The 27,122-nt window shown below is 40.8% G+C and overlaps 1 protein-coding gene across 3 annotated transcripts; it reads right to left on the bottom strand.

Annotated features, from left to right (window-relative positions):
• LOC117430708 (neutrophil cytosol factor 1-like) lies at positions 1–27,122 on the bottom strand. Of its 3 annotated transcripts, XM_059001357.1 has the most exons (11): positions 26,970–27,122; positions 24,778–24,858; positions 23,441–23,516; positions 14,707–14,872; positions 11,817–11,875; positions 9,780–9,902; positions 8,958–9,065; positions 8,461–8,582; positions 6,230–6,339; positions 5,590–5,768; positions 1–1,321 (listed from the first exon to the last, which is right to left on the bottom strand). In XM_059001357.1, the coding sequence occupies exons 1-11, from the start codon at positions 27,039–27,041 to the stop codon at positions 1,173–1,175; spliced, it is 1,245 nt and encodes a 414-aa protein (XP_058857340.1). In that variant the 5' UTR covers positions 27,042–27,122; the 3' UTR covers positions 1–1,172. The 3 variants fall into 3 exon arrangements, with proteins under 3 accessions (XP_058857340.1, XP_058857341.1, XP_058857342.1); XM_059001358.1 differs by lacking the exons at positions 24,778–24,858; positions 26,970–27,122 and adding an exon at positions 24,013–24,069; XM_059001359.1 differs by lacking the exons at positions 1–1,321; positions 5,590–5,768; positions 6,230–6,339 and adding an exon at positions 7,972–8,348 and having other exon boundaries at positions 8,465–8,582.

Below are 27,122 nucleotides of genomic sequence, written 5' to 3'. Positions count from 1 at the left end.
TGCTGGTTGAAAGCGCTGGTGCGCGTTTTTATTAAACAATGGTTTGAACAAAAAAACAATGCTCACAGAGCCAAAATAAAAGTTTAAACAAAAACAGACCTCCACCCAAACAAGTACCGTGCTGGTCTTCCAGCACGCTTAGCAATCTTTTAACTTTCGCTTTCAATCTTTCTCCTCTCTCTCGCTCCCATTCCTCCTTGAACACCCACCATGTTCAGCCAAAGCTCTGGGTTTTTAATATACATGTGACCATCTCCAGATTAGTAATAAATGAATCAACCTGGAGATGGTCACATTCTGCACAAGATTGATATCTGCGTGGTTGACATCCACTCTGTTAATTAATTCGCTGCTGATCATGCATTCTCACGAGATGTCCATCGCCTCTGTCAGACCATATCCAAACCAAACAATAATACATTTTAAATAATAATAATACAATACATTCACAAGCAACCCATTATTATAAATACCCTCACAATAACATATTTAAATCATACCATACATCAAGAAAAAATCACCACAATACAACATATTTATCAGCAGGGCTTTGCCCTGCCCGCTATTTACACGCAGGGCTTTACTGCCCTGCCACACCACGAGAAAGACCCTTTTCTTCTAAACATTGCATCCACTTCATATTCCCTCCTGCAACAATACTGGTGAAATGAGCGGTGCATTGTGAAAACAGAAACCAGCATTGTTGTAGGAGGGAGCATGTTCTGGATGCACACGATGTTTAGAATATAAATTGTCTTCCTCCTGTTGACGGTGCTGAGAAATGTATTCCCCAGTTCATTTTACGACCCATGATGTGTGATTTTGAAAAGAGTCAAAAATATATTTAAACATATAACAGTGAGATATGGACAACACGGGATACAGCAAAGGTAATGCCTTTCTTGCGCAGTGGTACTGAAAAATAGGCTAATTTAAATTAATATCAAACTATACATAACTAAACCTAATATAGAATACACAAAACAAAGGAGGCTTGTTTTGAATTTATGGATGTGTCATAAAGCAGTTCCACAAAGAGCTCTGAAACCTGAAATATGGGAAAGAAAATATGTGATCCAGCTTCCTTTTGAAATAGCCCAGTCTGGACTCACACTGAATACAGATGGACTGTGTGCTCCTCCCAGCAGCAGGGGGCGCTGTGCCGGCAGCTTTCAGATGGTGTATCGGATGCTGACCTTCTTGCGTGTGTGCTCAGTACATCGCTCCAGGATGACCTCTTTGCTAGGACGAGGGGGCACAGTGGGGAGTGCCTTTGTCTGGTCTGAGAGAGGTGGGTTGCTGCCATTCTGGTTATTGTTCTCTACAAGACAAATAGCAAGTTCAGTCTTAGCTTTTGTGTACGTCCATTCATTGTACAGGTCTCGAATGTTTAGAAAGAAACATGTTATAGCAAACGTGTGTTTAATTTTAAAACGTACTACACCAGGTAAAAGGAAATTCTCAGTTTGCTTGCCATGCCTTCCAGGAAGTCATTTACTGCTTACTTCATTGGTCATTTCACCCCAGAAGTGGGTCAAAGCATCTTAAGCCCCTTTCACACTTATGAACGGCCGTCGTTCATTTTGTGTCACTCGACCCGGGTCAAAGCATGTTGACCCACATCCTGAGGTGTGACCACCTGTTCAAAATGCAAAAACGGAACACCTGCATTTCTTATGCTGGGATATATTTACATTTCTTTTAAACGTTTTTTACTGTTTCCCTCGAAGAGCGGGGGGGGGGGGGTTGCTCAATCAACATATATACATTAGAGCCAACAGTCATATGCATGTTACACACTGTGCGTACCTTTGATTTGCAAAATGTCGTCTTCATAAGTGTGGACTTGCATGCAGCGGTCCAGATAAACTGGCCACCTGCTGTTTTTACCCATTAAAAAATCCCAAATAAGTTATCTATTTAAATAGTTGAGTAAAAATAGTAATTTTACTGCACAGCTTGTTTGCCTCCCGTAACTTCCATTAACAACTCCCAGAATGCAATGTCTTAAGTTACTAAGAAACTGCACAATAAAAACCCGCCCAACAAAACATTATCCAATCTCTGGCTAGTCCTGTTGTCTTAGAAGCCAATCACAGTAAGAATAAGAACAATTCAAAGCTACACAGGTTGAATCTAGTGTTGCCAACTTAGCGAATTTGTTACTAAATCTAGCGACTTTAAGGGCTGACTTGGCATCAATTTTTGTCAAACGCCACTAGCTACAAATCTAGCTATTTCCAGGACAGTCATCAAAGAATTTCAAAAATATAAAATCGCCAAAACATTTAGATTATCCTGTATTACCAACACCCTTTTAGAATCATTGTCGGGATAATTAAAATGAAATCCAATATTGCCCCGCCCCATTTGAATACACAAGGAAAATCAATGTGTAATTTGCTTAGCCGCGTGCTTAACAACCATGAACCTGGTTCTAAACAAACCAGTAACATGGCGTCGCCAGTGGTAAAGTTGGTTTGAAGTTCGATATTCATTTGAATTCACAACCATATCACCTAGACGTTTCAGACCAACTTTAAATGTGAAGCTGAGCGGTTAACCTTTCCTTTAACTGTACATGCTATAAATAATTTATGAAAATCTTGTAATGTAATATTTTAAAGACGGTGCTTCTGTTATTAGTGTTATTGTATTATTTATATCAGGGTACTGTTTTTATTTTTGTAGCTTTTTTTGTACACGAGAGACATGGAATGACTTCTTTAAGTCTAAAAATATTGTTGTTGTTGTCGTTCATGTTAAGACTATAAATATATGCTTCAATATTTGACATAGTGTTTCTGCTATCTGAATTTTTATTGTGACTCAATAAAGACATTTTTAGCTGGAAATATTGAGTGTGCGGTTGTTTTATTTTGAAGTTTTGTTTTTGCAGTTACAGATGTGACCTACTTTCCCGTGCTCTTTGGGGTTTGGAGCACAGCTGTTTTATTTTGATAATTCTGTATTTCAAAATGCATCACGTAGCCTATTACATTTGACGATGATATGTCAACACCAGTTAAACCATCGTTCTGTTTTAGGCTGTGACAGAGACACAATGATTATTTGTGATAAATCTCTCTCCCGACCTGTGAGAGCGCTGTGTAAAGGGAACAGAGTGCCTTGGACTGGATGGCCAGACAATTCATTCCCAGGGTTAGAAGGAAGTCGGTCATCTAGAAAGGGGGCGGAGCTACGATATACTAACTCATCGACCCAGAAGGGAAACGACGTGGCAGCCGCGGATTGGAGGAGCGGTTGCACCAGTTAACCAAGGGGTCATGATTGACGATTGACAAAAGGGGGCGTAGCGAAGTGATCTGTTCCAACTTTGTATGGTTATGCTGAACTGGAAGGAGAACCTGTGTTATTATCGTGAGTGTTTTGTTTGTTTTTGTCGTGTCTAAATATATTGTTTGTTGTTATTAGACGGCTGAAACATGGTCCGGAGCTGTCGCCAAAGGCCAGCACTTACCCAAACATCACTGCACCTTGTTCACTAATAACTGTATTTGCACCACAATCACACTCACTGTGGACTTGTGTTTGTGTTTTGTGTTACATGTGGGTGAACGGGACTGTTATTATTACGAGACCAACCCGTGGATTAACAACAGAGCGACACACACCGCTGTATTGCCTGTTCTCATTATTATTATTTACTGCCTTTTGTCACCAGACTTTGGATTGTACAAATAAAATATCATTGCGCCTGGATTTTTCATAGGCTGATCTACTAAATTTAGTCCGGGGGAACCATTTTCGTGTGACATCGGCACGCTTTCTTTTCCATCAATTAACCCCCCCCCCAGCGTTCCGTTGCTTCTAGATTCAGGACTCCACCACTGCATTACTATGTGTAGTTGTTGGTGTGTCTGTACTATGATTGTTTGGTGACTTTTGCTTTAAAATAGCGACTTTCTGAGGCCAATCTGGTGACTTTCAGATCTGAAAAGTTGGCAACACTGGTGAAGCGTAAACACCCCAGTCCTGCTACAAATCCAACTGGAACCACTGTCAGAGGCAACCGCTAAAAAAAAAGGTGCCTATAAAATTAAACGAACTGTTTTAGAACTTATGAATGCATTTCCTTATGTTATTTAACTGTATAGCTTTATATTGAAGTTTTAACATGTTCACTGAGTTAGAATTTTATGTTAAAATTGAAGTTATGTTTCTGTGCTTATCTTTATATATATGATCTGTTTATGTGCTTATCTTCAAAGTCATATTGGCTGTGGTCAATGAAGTGAATAACAATAGCTGTTGTCTCTGATTTTATTTTAATACTAAGTTTTTGTACAGTAGTTCAAAGTAACAATGCCAAGAATCCAAACATATCTGCATACAGCGATGAGAGATTGAGCGTTCTTTTATGAAATGTATCAGACTTAAATCGAGGGTGTAAGTATGTATCAAATCTGGTGAGATGCATTTGGATGGACTCTCTAAAATAAAGAGTTCATCTGCATTCTTACCCCTGCTTCTTTTTGTAAAGCCTAATACATACATTTTTTCTTTTTTCAATGATCTGAAATAAGAGTAGTCTAATGTCACTAGCTGCTCAAACGATTACAAAAATGATGTTACAGTCAGCACTCGGATATCCGTTACCCAGATACACGTCAGTCGCGTTTTACCGCCCTTGTGTTAAGAATAAAATCAATCCCCATTATATATATGGAACACACTAATGCACTTACCCGTCACACACGATTTCCGACGTCACCAGTTTTCTGATACAAAGCCCATTGCTTCAATGTTACAATGTACTTGTTATCCATTATAGCTCATGTTTTCTTTTGTTGTTTTTTTTCTCGTATGCCAAATCAGTTTCTTTATTGTGCATTTACACAGCGCTTCTTCCAATTTCAGATGACGAAAATGCAGCAAAAACAAAGTGAACGAGACAAGCTACGGTAATGTAAAAGTTAATCATTTAACAGTTTTTAGATACTGTGATGCATTTTAAAAAAAATATCTGTGATCTTTAGTTGCTTTTGTGTATTTTCATTTGCAAGAATGGCCTTATTGAGCACTATATTCTGCAATTTTGAATACTGACTTTGGATACAGTTTTAATTCTGCAAACTGGTGTTGTTTTTTTAATCTTTTTCTAAATTGCATTGCCTTTTACATTTAACGCAGTTCTGTGCATGGGTAACATTGTGATTTCATTTTGCTGTTGGGTCGTTAATGGGGAATTTTACATACTGCTACAATACGTACCGGATTTAAAAGTATGTACTGTATTAAAGTCCACTGTCAAAAAGTTTCTGTGAAAATGACAACCGTAACCTTACACATTTTATTATTATAAAATGAGACTTTTCGAGTTTGTTATAAAGCAAATTAATTCACCAACCTGGAACATTTCCCTGACAGTCTATTTTAAAACCCATCTCCCTCGCATTGATGTCCATCATCAGCATGAAGAGATCAGAATCTTAACTGGGGCTGACAGTCCTAATTGAAAACGATCTGTTGCTGATGGAAATGAACAAATCTGATTTCGTATCATGTCAATCCCTGTGGCAGATGGGAATGAAGCTACAGAGTGAATCCCTGTGGCTCAGTAGTTACCATTGTTGGCCTGGCTCTCTTGCACACTTTGCATCTTTTGGCGCTGGTTTGCAGGGGTGCTGTGAGCCTCTCGCTGGCCACGCTGGTGTAGATATCGACGGCTGTTGCGACGGTATGTGTCTTGGCTAATTCTCTGCCGGCCCCGTGTGTGAATACTCTTAGCATTCCGAATCGTGGATCTGTGGGGGAGAAACGGGTGAAATACACACAGCGAATAACAATATGACGAGGTACCCCATTCCATACCGTCACCACTCTCTGCCAAACCACTTTCAACTGTGTCCTCTGGTCCTGGTTTCTGTGCTGAGTTTAAAGTATTGGTAGCCCAAGTCACTGCCCCAGGGAGCTCACTGACCTCCTGGGTGAGGGAGTGTCTCTCACTGCCCCAGGGAGCACACTGACCTCCTGGGTGAGGGAGCACACTGACCTCCTAGGTGAGGGAGTGTCTCTCACTGCCCCAGGGAGCACACTGACCTCCTAGGTGAGGGAGCACACTGACCTCCTGGGTGAGGGAGTGTCTCTCACTGCCCCAGGGAGCACACTGACCTCCTGGGTGAGAGAGTGTCTCTTACTGCCCCAGGGAGCACACTGACCTCCTGGCTGAGGGAATTTCTCTCACTGCCCCAGGGAGCACACTGACCTCCTAGGCGGGGGAGTAGTTCTCCGATTGAATTCTCTCTCAGTATCTGCAGCCCGGATCTCTCCAGACTTCCTCAGGAACATGGAGGGGTAGTGTCCTGTCTGCTCTCCCTTCCTGCAAAGAGACCGGACAGTCAGCCTCACAGCAAGCACTGCACAATTTACGTTTTAGGACCCAACCTTATAAAGCCACAATAAACACTGTTTTTAATCTCTGGTTATCCGACGGTGAATGTCTGTGTATGAGGGAATATCGACACTCAGAGGTGAAAGCAGGCTGAACATTTTTTTTTACACACTAAGGGCCCAATTCACAAACTGCTCTGTGGGCTTTAATACTATTTCTGATTTAATATCAGTGCTATTATCTTTCTTCAGCAAATGATATAACCCACAAAAGTCTGCGTGCTTGACTTAGTACTTTTACCGTGTTTTTTAATAGCGCTTTGTGAATGCATTTGGGGCATTTGTGTGTTTATTATATAATCCAGTGGTGGTAAAACTTCCTGACCCTATCAGCCGCATACCAGAATTTCCATATGGTCGAGAGTGGCAAGACACGTACTGTGAACATGAAATGTTTCCGAGCAAGACATTTTAAATACTAGCATTGTTGTGCAGTACAGTAGTTGTTAGGCTATCTCTTGATGGCAGCAAAATACACAAGAACAAGGGATAGAACATGGCAGAGCCTACACGGTTTCTGTATAATGTGTATTGTACTATAGATCTACAGTGTATTAAACTTTAAATGTAACACACTGGTGCTTTTCCATTATTTCAGTTTATACTCTATGTATTACACACTTAAATAAAATGTATTCAGTTATTATGAAGCAAAATACAATAACTGACCTGATTTCACCAAAAACACCACATAAAAACACACATTTTCTAAGGATTCATTTTGACAAGCTCTTCCCTTGAAGAACTGAATGCTGGGTTAAAAATATATATATATATGCTTTTTTGTTTGACTGCTGTGTGTATTACATACTGTTGAGAGCTTTGTGGATGACAAATGCGCTGTATTTATTTTGAAAGGGATTACAGTACCTGCTCATGACAAGACATAAGATATGTAAATACAATATTAATTCTAGACCTGCAATGTAACATGTAAACATGCGTTCTCTAGTCTAGCGCCAACACTCCAATTTTATAAAAAGATTCATTCATCTGAATAAGGACGTTTGGCATGAGCGATATTCCATGCTTGCCATACAAAACTCACTTCTTTGATGAATGTCGAAAGTCGCATCTGCCTAAGTCTGATACAGGAGGCTATTCAGATGAAACTGTGTTGTGATTTGTTTCATAATAACATTTGAGGTTGCTCGTCCTGTACAGGCTGCAGTGTGTAAGCGATTTGTTGCAGGTGATTTGTTACAGATGAGACACAGGTTTACCACTGTTTTCAGTGAAAGCAAACTCTTTCTCCCAGTCTGGTTTAAAGCCTCATACTTGTGTTTATTACTCATGGATGGTTTGCTCAATGCCATTGTTCACGAAACAAACAAGCACTTAATTCAAAATTAAGAAATTTACTTTCAACTGCACATCACTCGGTGATCAAAATACGCATGTGCCAGCAAGCGGTGTCGAAAGTCAGTAAGTGATGAAATATCCTTGCAGTGAACATGCAGTCTCAAAGAAGCAGGAGAGAGAGAGAATGGGAGAGAAGAAAGAATAATTAACACAAATGAATACAGAGAACACAAATAATAAACTTGTTGTGTTTACTTTTACTTTCTCTCTCTTCATTTTTGTTTATTATTCTTTCTTCAGTTCATTTGAGCCGCAAAGTGTCCCAAGAGCTGCATGTGGCCTGCGATCCGGTTCGCGTCCCGGCTGTGTGAAGTCGCCGGTCTTCACTGGCAATGGGTTAGGGACGAAAACCGGCAGGGACTGTTTCTCCTCATCGCACTACAGCTAACCCTGCTGGCCAGGCGCTCAGTGAGCCCAAAAGCATACACCTGCAGGGCTGGCCTTTGTCCTCCAGAGGTCAGAAGCTCACTGACATCTGCTCTCAAATTCCTGGCTGTAAAAGGATGCTGGCTTGGTCGTGGGATCGGAGGACGCTCACTGAACCTTCAGTTCTCCTGAGCTGTGAGGAATTGCTGCGGTGAGGGGAAAAATTATTGGACATTCCAAAATGGGGATAAAATAGAGGATAAAATAATTGGGCCCACTAAATAAAAAATATATATATTCAAAAAATAAGCTGGGTACTTGCCTGATGACCCACCAGCCCTCCAGCAGCTTGTGGATCACCTCAATGGTCTCTCCCTCCTGCAGAGTGAGCTCGTCATCCTGCTCAGCAGTGTAGGCCTTCGTGGTGACAAACAGCTCCCCTAAAGCACACACACACTACAATACATACCAGTGTACCAGCAAGAGCATTGAGGAGGCACATATTAACATTATAATTAGTAGAAATCATATACTTAGGGGACCGTGCTCATCCGGTTCCTAGTAGCTGACTGATCTCAAAACTTTGTCAAGGATTCCATTGATTCATACCCTCACCACTGTGAAAAAGTCTCCTCCCCTCTGTTCAAAGTCTACTAAACTTCCAACTGTTTCCTCTGGTCCTGGTTTCTGTGCTTGTTTAAGTATTGGTTAGGGCTAACTATGTCAACTCCTTTCATAGTCATAGAAGCTATGCGATTCACTTTTGCTATTCCCACCTCACCCTTGCTCAGGGAGAAAGAGGAGAGCTCACTCACCTGCATAGTTGGGCTCTTGCTCCTCTGTCTCATCAGGGCCCTCTAGTGGCTCCAGGTAGGAAGCAGGGACCCAGCCACGGCGAGACTCACATTGACAGAACCACCAGCCTAGGGCACATCACAGAGAGAGAGAGAGAGAAACATTGTAGAGTCATCTTCATTAAAATGACACTCCTTCCATTCCCAGACCTGAATCCAAGCCCAGCTAAAACAATTCTCCACTCTTACATTACATCTCCATTGTCCCGCTGCAATGTTCAAATTCAAGAGTGCAATTTAAACATGCCTCAATGTGAAAATACACTGCTCCAAACACTGTGATGTGCCTTGCAGAACCATTGTAATTCGTACTGGGAAAAACAAATTCAAACACAAAACAGGATTGCTGTATTCCCCTAAACAGAAAATCCACCCTGTTAGAATTTGTAGAAAGATGACTCCATTTCCCTGTGTGGAAAGATTGTCTATGTGTGACAGCATACACCAATTCTGAACAGCTCAGTGGAATACTGAGAGTTAATCACTTAACATATCGATTAGGGTTTTCAACCCTTTTTAAGATTTTAGACTAAATTCTTCTTTGTTCTAAGCTAAACAAATCTCTCTTCATAGCTCATTACTTAAGCCCTGGCATGAGTGTGGTTGCTTTTCATTGGACTCTCTCCAGGGTCACACTGTCCTTTTAGTAATATGGTCACTAGAACTGAACACAGTATTCTGGGTGTGAATCTCCTCATAACTTCCTTTGATTTGTACTCTATGCTTTAGACTATATGCCCAAGCATTCTGTTTGCCCTTTTCAAATGAAAGAAAGGAACTCACCATTGGTACTCTTCTCCACTATATCCACTTGCTCTCCTTCCTTGAGGTTGAGCTGGTACTTGGAGCCCTTGTTGTAGTCTGCGATGACTCTGTAGGTCTGCAGTATGATGGGTCCTGTGATCTCTAAACAACACAGAAAGCTTTCAGTACAGCATGCTACCCAGGTGTTTGGTAAAGCAAGGGACTGCTTCATGGTCACGCGTGGTGTAACAATAACTGACGCAAACTCATTGAAAATGTGTTAATTTCACTATAAGACAACTGGTCTTTACCTCATCTTTACAACTGAGTACCAATCAATTGTAGTGATCTAAAAGCCTACTGGAAGTTCATCTCTCACCTGGCTTTTACCATGGCAATGGAAGTAACTATTAGGCCGTCAAAATGGTAAGTGGGAGGAGAACGCTTGGCTTCTGGAATGCGACTGCCACCAATTAGAGCATACATAGATGACATGACAATCATGACTACAACAGTAGCCTGCACTAATTGGTTATTGGGAAAACTAATTAATAACATTGAATAAGCATGAATGCAATTCAATCCCATTAATCGGCTGACGAGATCTATGGACAATGGAACAGAGCAGGATCAGTTTCCTCATCAGGTCAACATATGATGTTCTCCCATCACCACAGAACCTTAATCTATGGGTAGGAGAGGATCCTTGATGTCCTTTGTGTTCATAGCCAGCTACATTTTGACAGGATGTAAGGTGGGTCTTAGCCAAAGACGGTTTACTTGGCATCATGACCAGGTGCTGGGATGTTTGGCCTTAGCATTTGGCTCAGTATGACCAACAGGTTGCCACCAATGCCAGAAATATATGACACAAGAAGAACAACATTCCTCCGTCCGGGGAGCAACCTCCAAGTAAAGGTATGAATACCAAAACTCGTCTAGGACAACTGGAAGCTGCTAGAGACAGGAAAATGCTGGCAGATGATGGACAATGGCTTATTTTCCCACCTGAGACTGCCACCACTAACATTTGACCTGATATTGTCGTGTGGTCTGGATCACCACGCCTTGTACACCTGGTAGAGTTAACAGTGCCATGGTAGGATACTCTGGATGAGGCATATGAAAGGAAGAAACTTCGGTACACTCAACTAGCTGCTGAAGTGGAACAGCGAGGATGGAGAGTCCAGGTTTACCCAGTGGAGGTGGGTTGTCGAGGATTTGTGGCACACTCCACAACCCGGTTTCTCAGAGACATCGGATTCAGTGGTCAAGAGTTGTGACGCATAGTGAAGAACTTATCTGAAGCAGCAGAGAGGAGCAGCAGATGGCTCTGGTTGAGATGAAAGGATTCTGGTTGGGGACCTCAAGCATCATAGAAAGAAAGCAACTTTGATGTAAAGGAAGGTAAGCAAGCTGGGCTTAGCTGAGTGGGGGACGGAGAGGGTGATGCTGGGACGGCAGAATCACTGTTGAGCCCTCTTAAGGTGTTGTGGGCTAGTCGATGAAACACCAAAGGATGGAAGGTGCCCATTTGAAGACCTCAGAGAAGTACCCTACTCAGCTCAGTCCAGACGGTTGTCATGCTGATGCACTAGGGAGGCCGCACTGTGGTTGATCCTTGGAGTCAGCATCGCAGCCGTTGTGTGTGCTGATGCGCCAGGGAGCCAATGTAGGCTGATCCCTGGAGCCAGCATTACACTTCAGCCATCAGCACCAGGCAGAAGGATATCTACATTATCAGATGGAATTAAACGCAGATGGATCACACTAGTTTACAGTAAAATAAGCAATGTCTTAGTTGGTGCTTATCTTGGTGAGAGCTGAGTCCAATATCAGCATGAAGTATTAACACCTTGAAACATCAGCACATTTCAAAATAAAGATCAATGACATACCGACAGCCTCTATATACCCCAGCTTATATTACACTCAATAATCTGTGCTAAAGAAGACCCTTAGCAAGTTTCTTATTAATTTGAGAAGCGGTTATTTAGGCAAATGCCAAATTCTAAAGTGTGATGTACAGAGATAGCTGCCAGCACCCTAGTCAAGATAAAGTAAAAGAGTTTATACCTGACGTGTTGCTCCTTGAATTGTCTTTAGCCATCAGATAGGTTTCATTCTTCTTGTACCTGCACAGAACAACAAGATAATTACAGGACCCAAATATGTATTTTACTTTTCTTAAATGGCAGTCCACCACTGCAACCCACGGCTGTGGTTATGAAAAATCAGCAGGCATCTACAAGCAATTAAGCCAAATACCTTAATTTCACTCAACAAACATAAGGAGTAGATAGTGCTACTAAACTATGGGGTGCCCTGGCTGGTTTTATAAGAACATAATACAATGAGAGGTGGCTATTAGGTCCATCAGTGCTCGTTTGGGTCTACCAAGTAGCTGACTGATTGCTTAACAGGTCTTAAAGGATCCCATCAACAACCTGACTTGGTAACCAATTCCATACCCCCACCACTCTCTGTGTGATGAAGTGTCTCCACCCCTCTATCAGTCTGTTTCCACTTTATTTCCAACTGTGTCCTCTGGTCCTGGTTTCTGTGCTTTGCTCAATGTTTAACCAGGTTAACCACATACAAGTGATTGCAGCGCACAGAAGAATTCCACAACTCTCACCTGCTGTACACTTCTATTAGCTACATAGGCCTCAAATGTCCAGTTTTGAAAGAAACAAATGTTATAGTGAGATGTATTTTTATTTTAAAACATGATATCTGGTCCTACACGTGGTTAAAGGATTCTCTGTTTGCAAGTTTTCAGTTAGGGTTGCTCTTTTATCTAGAGGGTGAAATTCCTAGCTTCTTTCCTGTCACCAGCCAACCAGCTGCTTCCCCTATTGACTGACATGCGTTCAGTTAGTACTATTATTATTATTATTATTATTATTATTATTATTATTTCAGCCAGTCATTTGATCCAGAAGACACTGTTGAGGTGAAATGACCCAGGAAGTGCAAACAGATATACCAAGAATAAGGCACAGAAACTGAGAAGCTAAAAGTAGAACCAGATGTAATGTTTTAAAATGAAAATCCATGTGTGCTATAAGATGAATTTCTTTAAAAACATTCATGGTTGGAAGTGGAGATTAGGACAGAGGGAAGGAGACACTTCTTAACACAAAGAGTGGTATGGGTATGGAATGGGTTACCTGGCTAAGTTATTGATTCTGAATCAATGAGAACCTTTAGGACTTGACAAAGTTTTGAGATCAATCAGCTCAGAGGAACCGGATGCACAGATGGGCTGAATGGCCTCCTCTGGTTAGTAAATGTTCTTGTGGATTGTGGAACATGATCTGGAAACACTGTAATAATAATCTAACTATCCACTTCACTGCAATGCCCAGGGCACTCACGGGTGTGATAATAATCTAACTATCCACTTCACTGCAATGCCCAGGGCACTCACGGGTGTGATAATAATCTAACTATCCACTTCACTGCAATGCCCAGGGCACTCGTGGGTGTGATAATAATCTAACTATCCACTTCATTGCAATGCTCAGGGCACTCACGGGTGTGATAATAATCTAACTATCCACTTCACTGCAATGCCAGGACACTCACGGGTGTGATAATAATCTAACTATCCACTTCATTGCGATGCCCAGGACACTCACGGGTGTGATAATAATCTAACTATCCACTTCACTGCAATGCTCAGGGCACTTACGGGTGTGATAATAATCTAACTATCCACTTCATTGCAATGCTAAAGGCACTCACGGGTGTGATAATAATCTAACTATCCACTTCACTGCAATGCTCAGGGCACTCACAGGTGTGATAATAATCTAACTATCCACTTCATTGCAATGCTCAGGGCACTCACGGGTGTGATAATAATCTAACTATCCACTTCACTGAGATGCCCAGGGCACTCACGGGTGTGATAATAATCTAACTATCCACTTCACTGCAATGCCCAGGGCACTCGCGGGTGTGATAATAATCTAACTATCCACTTCACTGCAATGCTCAGGGCACTCACGGGTGTGATAATAATCTAACTATCCACTTCACTGCAATGCCCAGGGCACTCGCGGGTGTGATAATAATCTAACTATCCACTTCACTGCAATGCCCAGGGCACTCGCGGGTGTGATAATAATCTAACTATCCACTTCACTGCAATGCTCAGGGCACTCACGGGTGTGATAATAATCTAACTATCCACTTCACTGCAATGCCCAGGGCACTCATGGGTGTGATAATAATCTAACTATCCACTTCACTGCAATGCCAGGACACTCACGGGTGTGATAATAATCTAACTATCCACTTCAATGCGATGCCCAGGACACTCACGGGTGTGATAATAATCTAACTATCCACTTCATTGCAATGCTCAGGGCACTCACGGGTGTGATAATAATCTAACTATCCACTTCACTGCAATGCTCAGGGCACTTACGGGTGTGATAATAATCTAACTATCCACTTCACTGCAATGCCAGGACACTCACGGGTGTGATAATAATCTAACTATCCACTTCAATGCGATGCCCAGTACACTCACGGGTGTGATAATAATCTAACTATCCACTTCATTGCAATGCTCAGGGCACTCACGGGTGTGATAATAATCTAACTATCCACTTCACTGCAATGCTCAGGGCACTTGCGGGTGTGATAATAATCTAACTATCCACTTCACTGCAATGCTCAGGGCACTCGCGGGTGTGATAATAATCTAATTATCCACTTCACTGCAATGCCAGGACACTCACGGGTGTGATAATGATCTAACTATCCACTTCATTGAGATGCCCAGGGCACTCACAGGTGTGATAATAATCTAACTATCCACTTCACTGCAATGCTCAGGGCACTCACGGATGTGATAATAATCTAACTATCCACTTCACTGCAATGCTCAGGGCACTTACGGGTGTGATAATAATCTAACTATCCACTTCACTGCAATGCTCAGGGCACTTACGGGTGTGGCGCTGGCGGGTTCTCGTCCTCCTCGCGCACCTGGTAGAAGCTCAGCAGCAGCTGGCAGCGTGAGATCTTGGGTGGCAGGTTGATCAGAGAGTGGCAGTACTCAGCCAGCGTGCCCTGCCGCGTCTCTGTTGTCTTTTGATTGTCAAACCACTTAGGAGCTGAGAGAGAGGGGTTTTAAAAAAAAAGAAAAACAGGTTCTATTTTTACATCTAATTTCATAATAAAACCAATGTACCCACTTGGGGAAAATGATATGAAATCAGACAGTTACCCATGTGCAATAAAATAGGTCTGTAGGGATAGGGGTGTATGATACAAGTTTGGAAATGGATCGGCGATTTCCATTAACCAAATCTACATCTACCAATTACTAGCAAGTGAAACTGGTTCTAGCTGCCACAAGCTTCACCAGGCTGATTGCTAATGGGGGGCGGGACTGGCTTGCATTCGAGTCTGTGCGTGCGCAAGTGGCTGTGCCACTGGTGGAACATTTTTGGTCGCAGGAAAAGATTATTGTACTGGAATCTCTTTTGGAAGTGTATCAGAATTCTAATCACAGATAAGTAACTAATTGGCAAATAAGTCATATTTTATCATGTTGCCTCCTAAATCTGCTTTTTAATTCAGTAACTGTAAAGGAAGGACAGACAAATTTGAACTTTTGATTATTTGGAGGTTGATATCCAGTGTATAAACCTACAATTTTAAACAATATTTTTAGTGTTTTCTATATTTTAAGTAATTTAATAAGTTGATTGTATGATGCCATGATTTACACATGGGTATTGATGGGATTCATGCTGTTTTGGAATCTGTTCTGAGGGTTATACAGTACAGATATTCTATACTTTCTCGTCATGTACGAGGCAGATCAATAGAAATGCCATTGATTAAGGACTTGTCGAAATCATCTTTAATTGATCTCTGCTTTACAAACTATCCTAATAGGTACAAAGAGGCAGGAACTTTCTGTAATGCTTATAGCGATCATAATACAATTTATTGTGTCAGATGTGCATTTCCCTAAACTTAAACCGAAAACTCTCTTCAAAAGACACTGCAACAGATGTGAAGATGCTGTTTTTTTTTGTGTCCCATATTGATGGGGCAGTAATGACATGTTTCCCACAAGTAGATATAGCCTGTGAGTATTGTTTTAATGAATTTAGTACAGTTATCAATAATCATGCTCCATTAAAAAAAATTGTGAGTAAAAATATAATTGTCCCTGGTTCACTATGCTGGGCTGGAGCACGGAAAACAACATCTGAACAATGTCTCTGGTATTGCTTTGATTTTAAAGTTATTAAAGGTATGGTTCCGATTATCTTAATACTTTGGTCAATACTTGCAATCTCGTGATTCTGATAGTTTGGATATGGACACGATTAGAGAATTGGCTTTTTCTTATCGATTCCCAAAAACCTGGGACACTTTTTCATCTGGTTTAAGAATGGAATTTGATAGCCTCTCATTTTTTGGTTATAAAGAGCGTATTAGGGATTTGCTTAAAAGTCCTTGCCATTGCTTTTCTTTTAGTCCACATTGAAAGAAAAAAAAGCGCTGTATTACTGCTCCTTTGTTTATTTGTTGTTATTGTCTGGACCACACACATATTAATTGTGTTGTTTTATGTATGGTTGTGTCTGTGTATGACAGGACCCCCTTGTAAATGAGGCCTTGGCCTCAATAGTTTCATTTCCTGTATAAATAGATCAATAAACTGGTCAATATGAGGTCTGGTAAAGCACTTTGAATTAAATCATTAAAGCTGTGTTTAATCTCTGTTCCCACTCAATCCGCCGCACAATATGTATCTACATGTGACAAAGACGGCCGGAGTGGGTGGCGTCAGACCAGAGCCAGGAAATAAAACGACAGAGAGGTGTGGTTTGGTGGAGCTGAGCGAATGCTTTCGCTCAGCATTTAATAAACAGCACAGTAAATAAAAGGTTGGAACAGACAAAACACAGGACACGGCACTTGCGCCAAAATAAATAGACAAACAAAACGTAATAAACACTTAAACAGACAGACGAACAAACACGGTGAGTGAAAACTCTAACTATTCACTTTTATATATTCACAATTACCTCCGTCTCCAATCCCGTTCTCCACTCACCGAACACCCAACCCTGAGTGAAAGAATGTGCATCTATATATGCTGTTGTGCTGGGATTCAATTACTAATTAATTATTCACTTGAATCCCAGCACGTGAATTAATTCTGTGCAACCCCGTGCTTACATATTACATTTAACCAGCACGTGAAGTGATTTGTGCCCTCCTCGTGCCTAAATACAAATCTACCTTTTTAAATCACACGTGAAACACAGACCCGTTTATATCCCGTGTACCAATCTATACACCAACATTAACACACGCACGCAACATACAACACATAATATGCACACAGGGGCGGGGCACATTGCCACATGAACACACTGTGAAACAGTAACTGAACAAACAGCACGATCAGCACTGACACATGTAGGCTGCTAGATATCTTCTTATATCCATTTTATAATCTAAAAATGAAAACTAAAAATTGCCATTGTTAGAGAAAATACACAATATTATGTTGAGGACCCTCCCTAAATAGCAATGTAACACAGTAAGCACAGTCCACTGATTTGTATCCGCTTTAACAGAGTCTAATACATCCTATAATATACGTTATAGAAAACTGAATTGGTGTCATTTTTTCAACAAAACAGGCATTCCGACTTGCATAAACTGATACCATTACAAACATTTTTTGGAACTTGTGACCAAGACAGCTGGTGGTGACATCAGACCAGGAAGAAGACAGGTCACAAGTACTGTGAGCAAACGGCGCTGGTGCGCAGATTGAATAAACAGATAAAAGATTTAGACAAAACAAAACACTTAACAAAACAAAATGGCACGGTGGCCAAAACAGACAGACACAGAAGTATCGCGCTGGTATATATCCAGCACGAATAGCAATTGCAATTTGTTTACTTCACCTCCCTACTCGCGTTCCACCTGGAGTGAGAAATTCATGCTCCTTAAATACAGCTGTGTCAGGACTTGATTGCTAATCATTCAATCTGGCCCCAGCGCAGTCTGCACATGAACTAATTGTGACATCCCCGTGCCCACATACCTGGTGTTCTCTCTGCCTCGCTTCTCCCATGCAACTCCACTACTCTGCTCACTCCAGTGGCTCCCGATCACCGCTCACATCCAGTTCAAGACTCTTATACTAGCCTACAGATGCCTTGACCAGACTGCACCCAGCTACCTCCAGACCCTCATCTCTCCCTACACCCCCTCTTGACCTCTCCGCACCTCCTGCACTAGAAGACTGGCTCTACCTCCTTTACGCTCCCCTGCCTCCAGGGCCCGCTCCTTCTCCACCCTCGCCCCGCAGTGGTGGAATGACCTTCCTACAGATGTCAGGACTGCCCAGTCCCTGACCACATTCCTGCGCCTCCTCAAGACTCACCTCTTCAGAAAGCACCTGTAGAACTCTTCTGTTTTTCCCCTGGGACACATATCACCCTTCCTTAAATGCTCTTTACTTGCTCTTATCTGCCCCCTATTTTACTGCATTTAATCCTTCAGAGTATAGTACTTCAGAGTACTATAATCTGCCAAGTGTTTAATCTGTAGTATTTTGTATTTAATTATATCCTGATGTAACTATCACTGACACTGTTATCTGCTGTATTATTGAATTGTATTTTGTCATACTTGTACTTGCTTGAACCAAAGTCATTGTATTCATCATTGTATTTATCTTGCTCTTAATTGTATTATTACTTGCACTGTGATTCTTGAAATGTATTTGTTTACGACTGTAAATCACCCTGGATAAGGGCGTCTGCTAAGAAATAAATAATAATAATAATAATAATAATATACACTTTAACTCACCCATGCTACATAACCCACACTATACAAAATAAACCAAATACACCCAGGAGTGGGGGTGACCCCATCACAGAACTGTATATAGATACTTCACAGTTTCTCACTGTTCACCTGCACTATAACAGCTGATGAAATCTCGTAATAACGCAATAATTATGGCGAAATAATGCAATATTTTCTTGTAATAATGCAATATTTTCTTGTAATAACACAATATTTTCTTGTAATAACACAATACTTTCTTGTAATAATGCAATATTTTTTTCTTTGTGGTGCTGTGGCAGGGCAGAAGAAAAGCCCTGCACATAATTAAAGGGCGGGGCAAAGCCTTGCTGATAAATGTGTTGTGTTTGTTTGGAACGGGTGAATATATTGTTATGTTTTAAAATCCGATGTTTTTCTTTGTTATTGTTATTGGTTTGAACGTGATCTGGCAGAGGCGGTGTTAGCAGCTTGTCTCTGCCAGACAGCTCGTGCGAATCCATCGTCGGCAGAAGGTGATTATTGACTGTCGGCCATGCAAACTAAAACTCGTGTAGAATGTGACCATCTCCGAATTGAATAGTGTAGTGTTAATTCGGAGATGGTCACAGGTGTAAAAGCCTGCAGCTTTTTTTGTTCAGGGTGGTTGTGTTTGGAAGGAGGAATGTGAGTGAGAGGAAAGAAAATCAAAAATGAAAGTAAGCAATTGCTACTTGTGCTGGGCAGACCAGCACGGTATTTGTTTAAGATATTTGTGTTCGTGACCTGTTTTTGTTTAAACCTTTTATTTCGCTCTGTGAGCAGTGTTTTTGCTTAAATACTGCCTGTGTGCCTCTCTGCCAGCTTTCTGGTCTGGGGACGTCATCACTTGGCCATTTTATAAAAGCGCATTTTTAGTCTTGACTTAAAAACTGTAATGGTCTCAGTTTCCCTGACAAACGAGGGCAGTGCATTCCATAATTTAGGAGTTCAACAAGAAAAAGCCCTACCCAACAGTATGTACAGAATAGCAGTAAGAAATGTAACTTTGCCGAATAGAAAGCAAATACATGTGTTTGCGAAGAGATTAAAAAATACTGTCTTTGATTCTGTGCATCGAAAGACTTGTAATAATAAGTTTTAAGAATTACTGTTTTGTATTCTGTTGTGAACCAGCAGATTGTCAATCCCAAACTACTGTGACACAAATTATATATTAAATAAACAGGGACATTTAAAAAAAAATCTCTTTAGCAGATTATTCTGCATTTTATTGCAACTGTGATTCCATTCAGAGATCGAAAATTTTACAGGTACTTGAGGTGAAACTTTCAGACACAGGTTGAAATCCACTGCTCTAGATACTTAGAAAAGCCTGCTGGAAACCATTAATAATTGTGTTTTTACTGTTTTTCATATGTTTGGATACCTAGCTGGAAACCATTCTGTATTTGAGTGTTTTTCATATGTTTGGAAACCTACAGCTTTCAGTGTGCAAAGCTGTACTTTCCTCATTAAGCACCTGTTACAGCCCACATAACTTCCAGCCAGGGGCAGACTTCCTCCTTCAAGGGTTTCACATTCAGGAAACCAGTTTCATTGTGGTTACTCTCAGTTTCATCACTTACCACTATATTTTACCTCCTGTCGTTTGAAACTTTTCTTAAGTCAAAAATGAAAGGTGCCTTGGGTTTATAGTTCACCTTATTTTGCCAATATGGAGAGACCTTCAAAAAGGCAATGGGAGATAACTTAGCAAAAGTGAGAACAGTGAATTGTCAGATAAGACGAAGTTTCCTGATAATACAAACTATTTTGGAGAAAAGTGTGAATAAAATGAAATGCCCCAGTTTGAACAACTGAGTGTAAAGGATATTGGGAAATGTATTAACTTGCATCCAGATGTATGCAGATTTCAACATTCCCACAAACACTTTGTCAACCATTAAAAAAAAACGAATACAATAAAGCAGGCTTATGAACAGCAAGCTGTGGATGTAAGTCATCAATGTTTCTGATTTACTCAATACCCTGAAGTTGAGGACACCTTGCTTTAGTGGTTTAAAATGCCTGTGCTCAGAATAGGACATGCAGATTTCAAGTGTTGTTCATTTGCAATGTATATTTTTCAAAAGTTCACTTACAGTTCACTTTTACTTCAACAAAACGCATAATACTTTTAAATGTATAATACTTTTCATTGTTCTTTAATTGAAATTTATTTGATTTCAGTGTTACTGTAACTTCAAACTGACAGCCTGCATTTGGCTTTAGATTCCTGGTAATATGAATTGCTAGTCCCTTGAAATTGGGATCAAGGAAAATTGACTGTATAAGTCTAAGTTGTACTAAGTCTAGGGATAGAACAACTACTAATTTGACAGAGTAGTTGACAGAGTAGATAAAAATAGTTGAATAGGTCTGAGACTGGAGGAAGCACCCTTTCTCTTAGGGGTAGTAGGAGAGGTTCAGTCTCCATGCCTCGAGCCTGCCCTGGACTGGAGCACCCTTTTAGTCAAATAGTTAGACTATAGATAGGAATAGGTAGACTTTTTTAACCTTATAAAAGTGTCCCACATCAGAAAGTTTCCCACATAGCAAAGTGTAATGAAAGCAAAGTGTAATGAAACATAGTAAAGTGTAATGAAACATAGTAAAGTGTAATGAAACATAGCAGTGTAATGAAACATAGTAAAGTGTAATGAAACATAGTAAAGTGTAATGAGACATAGTAAAGTGTAATGAGACATAGTAAAGTGTAATGAAACATAGTAAAGTGTAATGAAACATAGCAGTGTAATGAAACATAGTAAAGTGTAATGAAACATAGTAAAGTGTAATGAAACATAGTAAAGTATAATGAAACATAGTAAAGTGTAATGAAATATAGCAAAGTGTAAGGAAACATAGTAAAGTGTAATGAAATATAGCAAAGTGTAAGGAAACATAACAAAAACGACCTCTTCTCGTCACATTTCTATGTTGTTATGTTCTAATATGTTCATGTTAATTTGCATTCACTTCTCTTTTTTCAAGCCTGACCTGTTGCAGGTGTTTCCTTTTTGCAAAGCCACCGTTCAAAGTGGCCTGCACTCATTTTCTATAGACAGGCAAGCCACACGCAGACAGAGTTGGCAGTGGAGAATGAACAGTGAGTGTGTGTACATACTGAATGAACAGTGAGTGTGCGTACGTACTGAATGAACAGTGAGTGTGCGTACGTACTGAATGAACAGTGAGTGTGCGTACATACTGAATGAACAGTGAGTGTGCGTACGTACTGAATGAACAGTGAGTGTGTGCGTACTGAATGAACAGTGAGTGTGCGTACGTACTGAATGAACAGTGAGTGTGCGTACGTACTGAATGAACAGTGAGTGTGCGTACGTACTGAATGAACAGTGAGTGTGCGTACGTACTGAATGAACAGTGAGTGTGCGTACGTACTGAATGAACAGTGAGTGTACGTACTGAATGAACAGTGAGTGTGTGTACTGAATGAACAGTGAGTGTGTGTACGTACTGAATGAACAGTGAGTGTGCGTGCGTACTGAATGAACAGTGAGTGTGCGTACGTACTGAATGAACAGTGAGTGTGCGTACGTACTGAATGAACAGTGAGTGTGCGTACGTACTGAATGAACAGTGAGTGTACGTACTGAATGAACAGTGAGTGTGCGTACGTACTGAATCAACAGTGAGTGTGCGTACGTACTGAATGAACAGTGAGTGTGTGTACGTACTGAATGAACAGTGAGTGTGCGTACGTACTGAATGAACAGTGAGTGTACGTACTGAATGAACAGTGAGTGTGCGTACGTACTGAATGAACAGTGAGTGTGCGTACGTACTGAATGAACAGTGAGTGTGTGTACGTACTGAATGAACAGTGAGTGTGCGTACGTACTGAATGAACAGTGAGTGTGTGTACTGAATGAACAGTGAGTGTGCGTACGTACTGAATGAACAGTGAGTGTGCGTACTGAATGAACAGTGAGCGTGTGTACGAAAAACACCTTGGTGTTGTAATAGACGTCACCTTTAGCAACTAGACAGTTTGGGGAAGCAATCAAAAAGGCAAATGCTGGGTGTACATATCAAAGGAGGTTATGATGAGGTTGTATAATGCACTGGTGAGACTGCATTGGAATACTGTGTCCAATTCTGGTCACCTCAGAACCAAAGTGACATTGTGAAGAGCAACCAGACTAATCCCAGGGCAGAAATTAATCTATTTATCTTAGAACAAATAATTAGGGGGGACTTGATGGACAACTTTAAAAAGGATTTGACAAAGTTAACCCTGACCAATACTTTAAGCACATAAACCAGGACCAGAGGACACAGTTGGAAATGAAGTGGAGATTAGGCTTAGGACAGAGGGTAGGAGAGAGTGGTGAGTGTATGAACAGGTCATTGGTCCATTCCATACCCTCACCACAGTGCTTGTCCAGTTCCTAGTAGCTGATTGATCTCAAAACTGTGTCAAGTTGGGTCTTAAAGAAAGGTAGCCCACTCCATCCCTTTAGTACTCTCTGTGTGAAGAAGTGTCTCCTACCCTCTGTCCTAAGTCTATTTCCAACTGTGTCATTGACTCTCTCCAGGCCCACAATGTCTTAAAGGATCCAAATGATTCAGCATCAACAACATGACTTGGTAGCCCATTCCATACCTTCACCATTCTGTGAAGAAGTGTCTCCTACCCTCTAAGCCTAATCTCCACTTCATTTGCAACTGTGTCGTTAGGTCCTGGTTTCTGTGCTTAAAGTATTGGTTAGGGTTAACTATGTCTAGTCTTTTTAAAATGTTAGATTCAGATTTAGATTAAGCAAACACAGATAGATACCCATCTCATTTGAGCTTACCTGGCAGTGGGGGGAGGATCCTGTCTTTGATGTCAATGTCTCCGGATTCAATAGGGAACATCTCCTTCAGTGCTTTCTAATACAAGAGAGAGATGAAAAGATTAAAAGACACAGAGCAGCAGGGATAGCTCAAGAGCTTTCCACATGTATCAAGAGTGACCTGGACTGGAGGGAGCACACTTTCTCTTAGGGGGGGGGAGTAGTTCAGTCTCCATGCCTCAAGCCTATCCTGCACTGGAGGGAGCACACTTTCTCTTAGGGGGGAGTAGTTCAGTCTCCATGCCAGAAGCCTGTCCTGCACTGGAGGGAGCACACTTTCTCTTAGGGGGGAGTAGTTCAGTCTCCATGCCTCAAGCCTGTCCTGCACTGGAGGGAGCACCATTTTTCTTGGGGTGGGTGGAGGAGCAAGCCTGAGACTCCTTTTAGAAGGTGCTGGTTTGTATTTAGTTTATTACACAAGATTAGGTTGCTGAAAAATGCAGGATAATACAAATCACCAGAAAACTAAAGAAAGTGTTGACACTTTGATCACAATCAGATGAGAGAGAGAAGAAGTTAGGAAACTGCCCTGCCTGCAGTCTCAGCTGGGTGATCATGGGTCATTTCACTGATTACTGCACGGCTGAGCGACACCACCCCTCTGCCTGGAAAGGAAGTCTGAGCAGTTACTATGCTGCAACAATGGGCTTCACAATGTGATTTAGGGAAGTATAGATTACATTACACAAACTGTACTACTGTTCAGCTTTCTTATTGCTGTGCATTTCTCATTTCACAGTTGCTGTGAATTATGTGCAATGGTGATCAACCTTATAAAGGTTCACCCTGGAAAATGTTTCATGGGGAATTGTCCCTTGTGTCATACTAATCTGGCACAGGCTTGTGGGTAGGAAGTGTACAGCAAACATGTAAGTGAGAAATACAGGTGGATGTAGGGACAGACAGACCCCCCCCCCCCCCCTATATCCCCAGGTACTACTCTAAATAACTTAAGCTAAATAATGTTCGTACCACCAGTGGGGATAATAATACACATGTATCTCTACTGAACTCTTTTATAGTTTCCACATATTTTGTTATAATGTGTAAAATCTGATATTAGTGGATTCCTCTTGGTTACATTTGAATTGCTATTTTCGTAAATCCTGTGAGTACGTTGTTTGGTGAATCTAATAAAATTATCTGCAGTGCCACTATCTTTGTTTTGTTTTTTACTCATAACTCATTCAAACAAAGGCTTCAGCATACAAGCATTGAACTTTAATGACTCCTAAGCTTTGTGAGCAGGGTCCAGGAACTAACTCTTGCCCGTAAAGCAGCGTTTTTATTCGACTCACATGGAAGGCATAGATCTCAGAAAATTTTCTGTAGATCAGCTTCTCTGACAGGTCACTCCATTTCACCAAGAACATGTAAACCTGCAAGACAGATGTCAGTATTATTCACTCATCAGCCACATTGCAATGGCTTATCAGCAGGGATCCTAGTTTTCTGCAATAAAAAAAGAAATTCTCAGATAAAAAACAATAAAAATCTGTGTTATTCCACAATTAAATAAAAGGCTAAAATTGAGCCCACCCGTCACATTATAAGATACACAAACAGTACTATTGAATAACAGTTAACACAGGAAGCATTTATTGGTACACTTTAAAATTCTAGGGAAGTTACAAGCTCACCAGTGCCATCAATCAATATTATAAACACACTTACCATTTTACTTTAAACATTACAAATACTTCTGTGTAGTAATAATAATAAAAAAAATAGTATTCATATTCGTTTATCTCGAGTTAGTCTTTGTCACCTGGATGGCTATTGCCAAACTCATTAACGATCTTTAGGGGGGATGTTTTAATTGTGTTCTGCATCTTTAAACAGCTTGTTCAGTAGTAACACCGCACTGGATACTGAAGTAAACTGCAGCTTCAACATGAATGTGACAGCGCGCCTCGTTCAACCTTGACCTCTGTACTCCAGAAGCAGTTTTATTGAACAAGTATGTTTACGTAAATGTAAAGCAATATTGTCTGTGTTGATGATTATATATGACGAGTCTATTGATTTGGTTATCAAACAAACAAAAAAAGCCTTGCATGTTTTTAGCCCTGCCCCAAGTGTAAAACTAAAAATTCTCGACAGCATTGAAAATCTGTGTTTTTCCACGTTATTCTGCAGTAAATGGATTCCTAGGATCCCTGCTTATCAGTATATAGTTGGAAAGGCTGTGATAGATGTTGTGTTGGTATCTCATTGTTGTTTCTGCTTTGATCATTATTTGACATGATTATTAACTATTTTTGCAAAAATTGCTCCTCAGGCTTACAAAGGAGGATCATTTTCCACTATGAGCTGAACGTTCTAACCAGACACTGGGTCGTTAACCCTGAAATGTCTGAGGCCAATAGTGTTTCAGTATTAACTGCTGAGTGACATCAGAGGGCTGCCATGTTTGTCACTGTTGACCACTGATGTCTGGTTGGTAGGCAATAGCACAAACTATTAGCCAATAGATTTGCAAGTTTCAGTCTAAGGGTTTAATAAATTCTTCTAAGAACATAAGAAAATGTATGAACAAGAGGAGACCATTTGGCCTATCTACGCTTGTCCAGTTCCTAGTAGCTGATTGACCTCAAAACTTGTCAAGTTGGGTCTTAAAGAAAGGTAGCCCACTCCATCCCTTTAGTACTCTCTGTGTGAAGAAGTGTCTCCTACCCTCTGTCCTAAGTCTATTTCCAACTGTGTCATTGACTCTCTCCAGGCCCACAATGTCCCTTTGGTTCTGTGGTGACCAGAACTGGACACAGTACTCTAAGTGCAGTCTCACCAATGCATTATACAACATCATCATAACCTCCGTTGTACACTTTTATATACTCAGCATTTGCCTTTATGGTTGCTTCCCTACACTGTCTGGTTGATGACAGCGATGAGTCTATTACAACACCAAGGTCTTTCTCTTTATGAGTCTGTTCCACGCATTTGATATCTGGAGCCTATATTTCAATTGACATTAAATTCCATACATCTCAGCAAGAAAAAGATACTTACAATATCTTTCACATACAACCTTCCTAACCATACCAAAGGCACAAAGTCCTTTTCAAAGCATTACTCCTGTCTCACATTTACAATTTTGTAAGGAGAAAAATCGTATTAATGTAACAAAAGGGTAAACAATATCTCAGGAGTTCTTAAGAGACTTGAAACTATTTGACAGTTATTTGGTAAAACACAGTGAAAGCATGGTAAAGCATTATAAAGCACAGAGAGATATAGTAAAGCATAGGTGAGCATTATAAAGCACAGAGAGGTATGGTACAGCATAGGTGAGCATTATAAAGCACAAGGAGGTATGATAAAGCAAATTAAAAATGTGGTAACCCATGGTATGGTAAATGCAAAGTATATGGGAAAGGCATGGCAAAACATCAACATTACAATGGTAAACTTTTATAAGGGTAGCTGCTGCAATTTGATGCGGGCTACTGTCTCAGCTATTGATAGACAGACAGATAAAAAGACTCACGTAGTGCTGGCTGGGAAAAAACCTTCTCTCAAAGCCAAGAAGCTCAATATGGCGGATGTAACTGTCGCCCATTCTGAGGATGTGAAGCCTAGTGCAGAAGACTGTATCCTGAGAGACAGAGAGCTGGTGTTTGAAAATGTACTAAAGGACTGA

This window comes from Acipenser ruthenus, chromosome 26 (genome assembly GCF_902713425.1).
Source record: "Acipenser ruthenus chromosome 26, fAciRut3.2 maternal haplotype, whole genome shotgun sequence".
Classification (NCBI taxonomy): Eukaryota; Metazoa; Chordata; class Actinopteri; order Acipenseriformes; family Acipenseridae; genus Acipenser; species Acipenser ruthenus.
The sequence above is the reverse complement of the archived record's forward strand: the minus strand, read 5'-3'. Positions and strand labels throughout refer to the sequence as shown.

Excerpts from the sequence above, each read along its gene's own strand:
- LOC117430708 (XM_059001357.1), bottom strand. The coding sequence starts at position 27,041 with ATGGGCGACAGTTACATCCGCCATATTGAGCTTCTTGGCTTTGAGAGA. Across the intron at positions 14,873-23,440 it reads GATCCTCCCCCCACTGCCAG|CTCCTAAGTGGTTTGACAAT; the intron begins GTAAGCTCAAAT and ends CCTCTCTCTCAG. Across the intron at positions 8,583-8,957 it reads GCAAGAGCCCAACTATGCAG|GGGAGCTGTTTGTCACCACG; the intron begins GTGAGTGAGCTC and ends TGTGTGCTTTAG.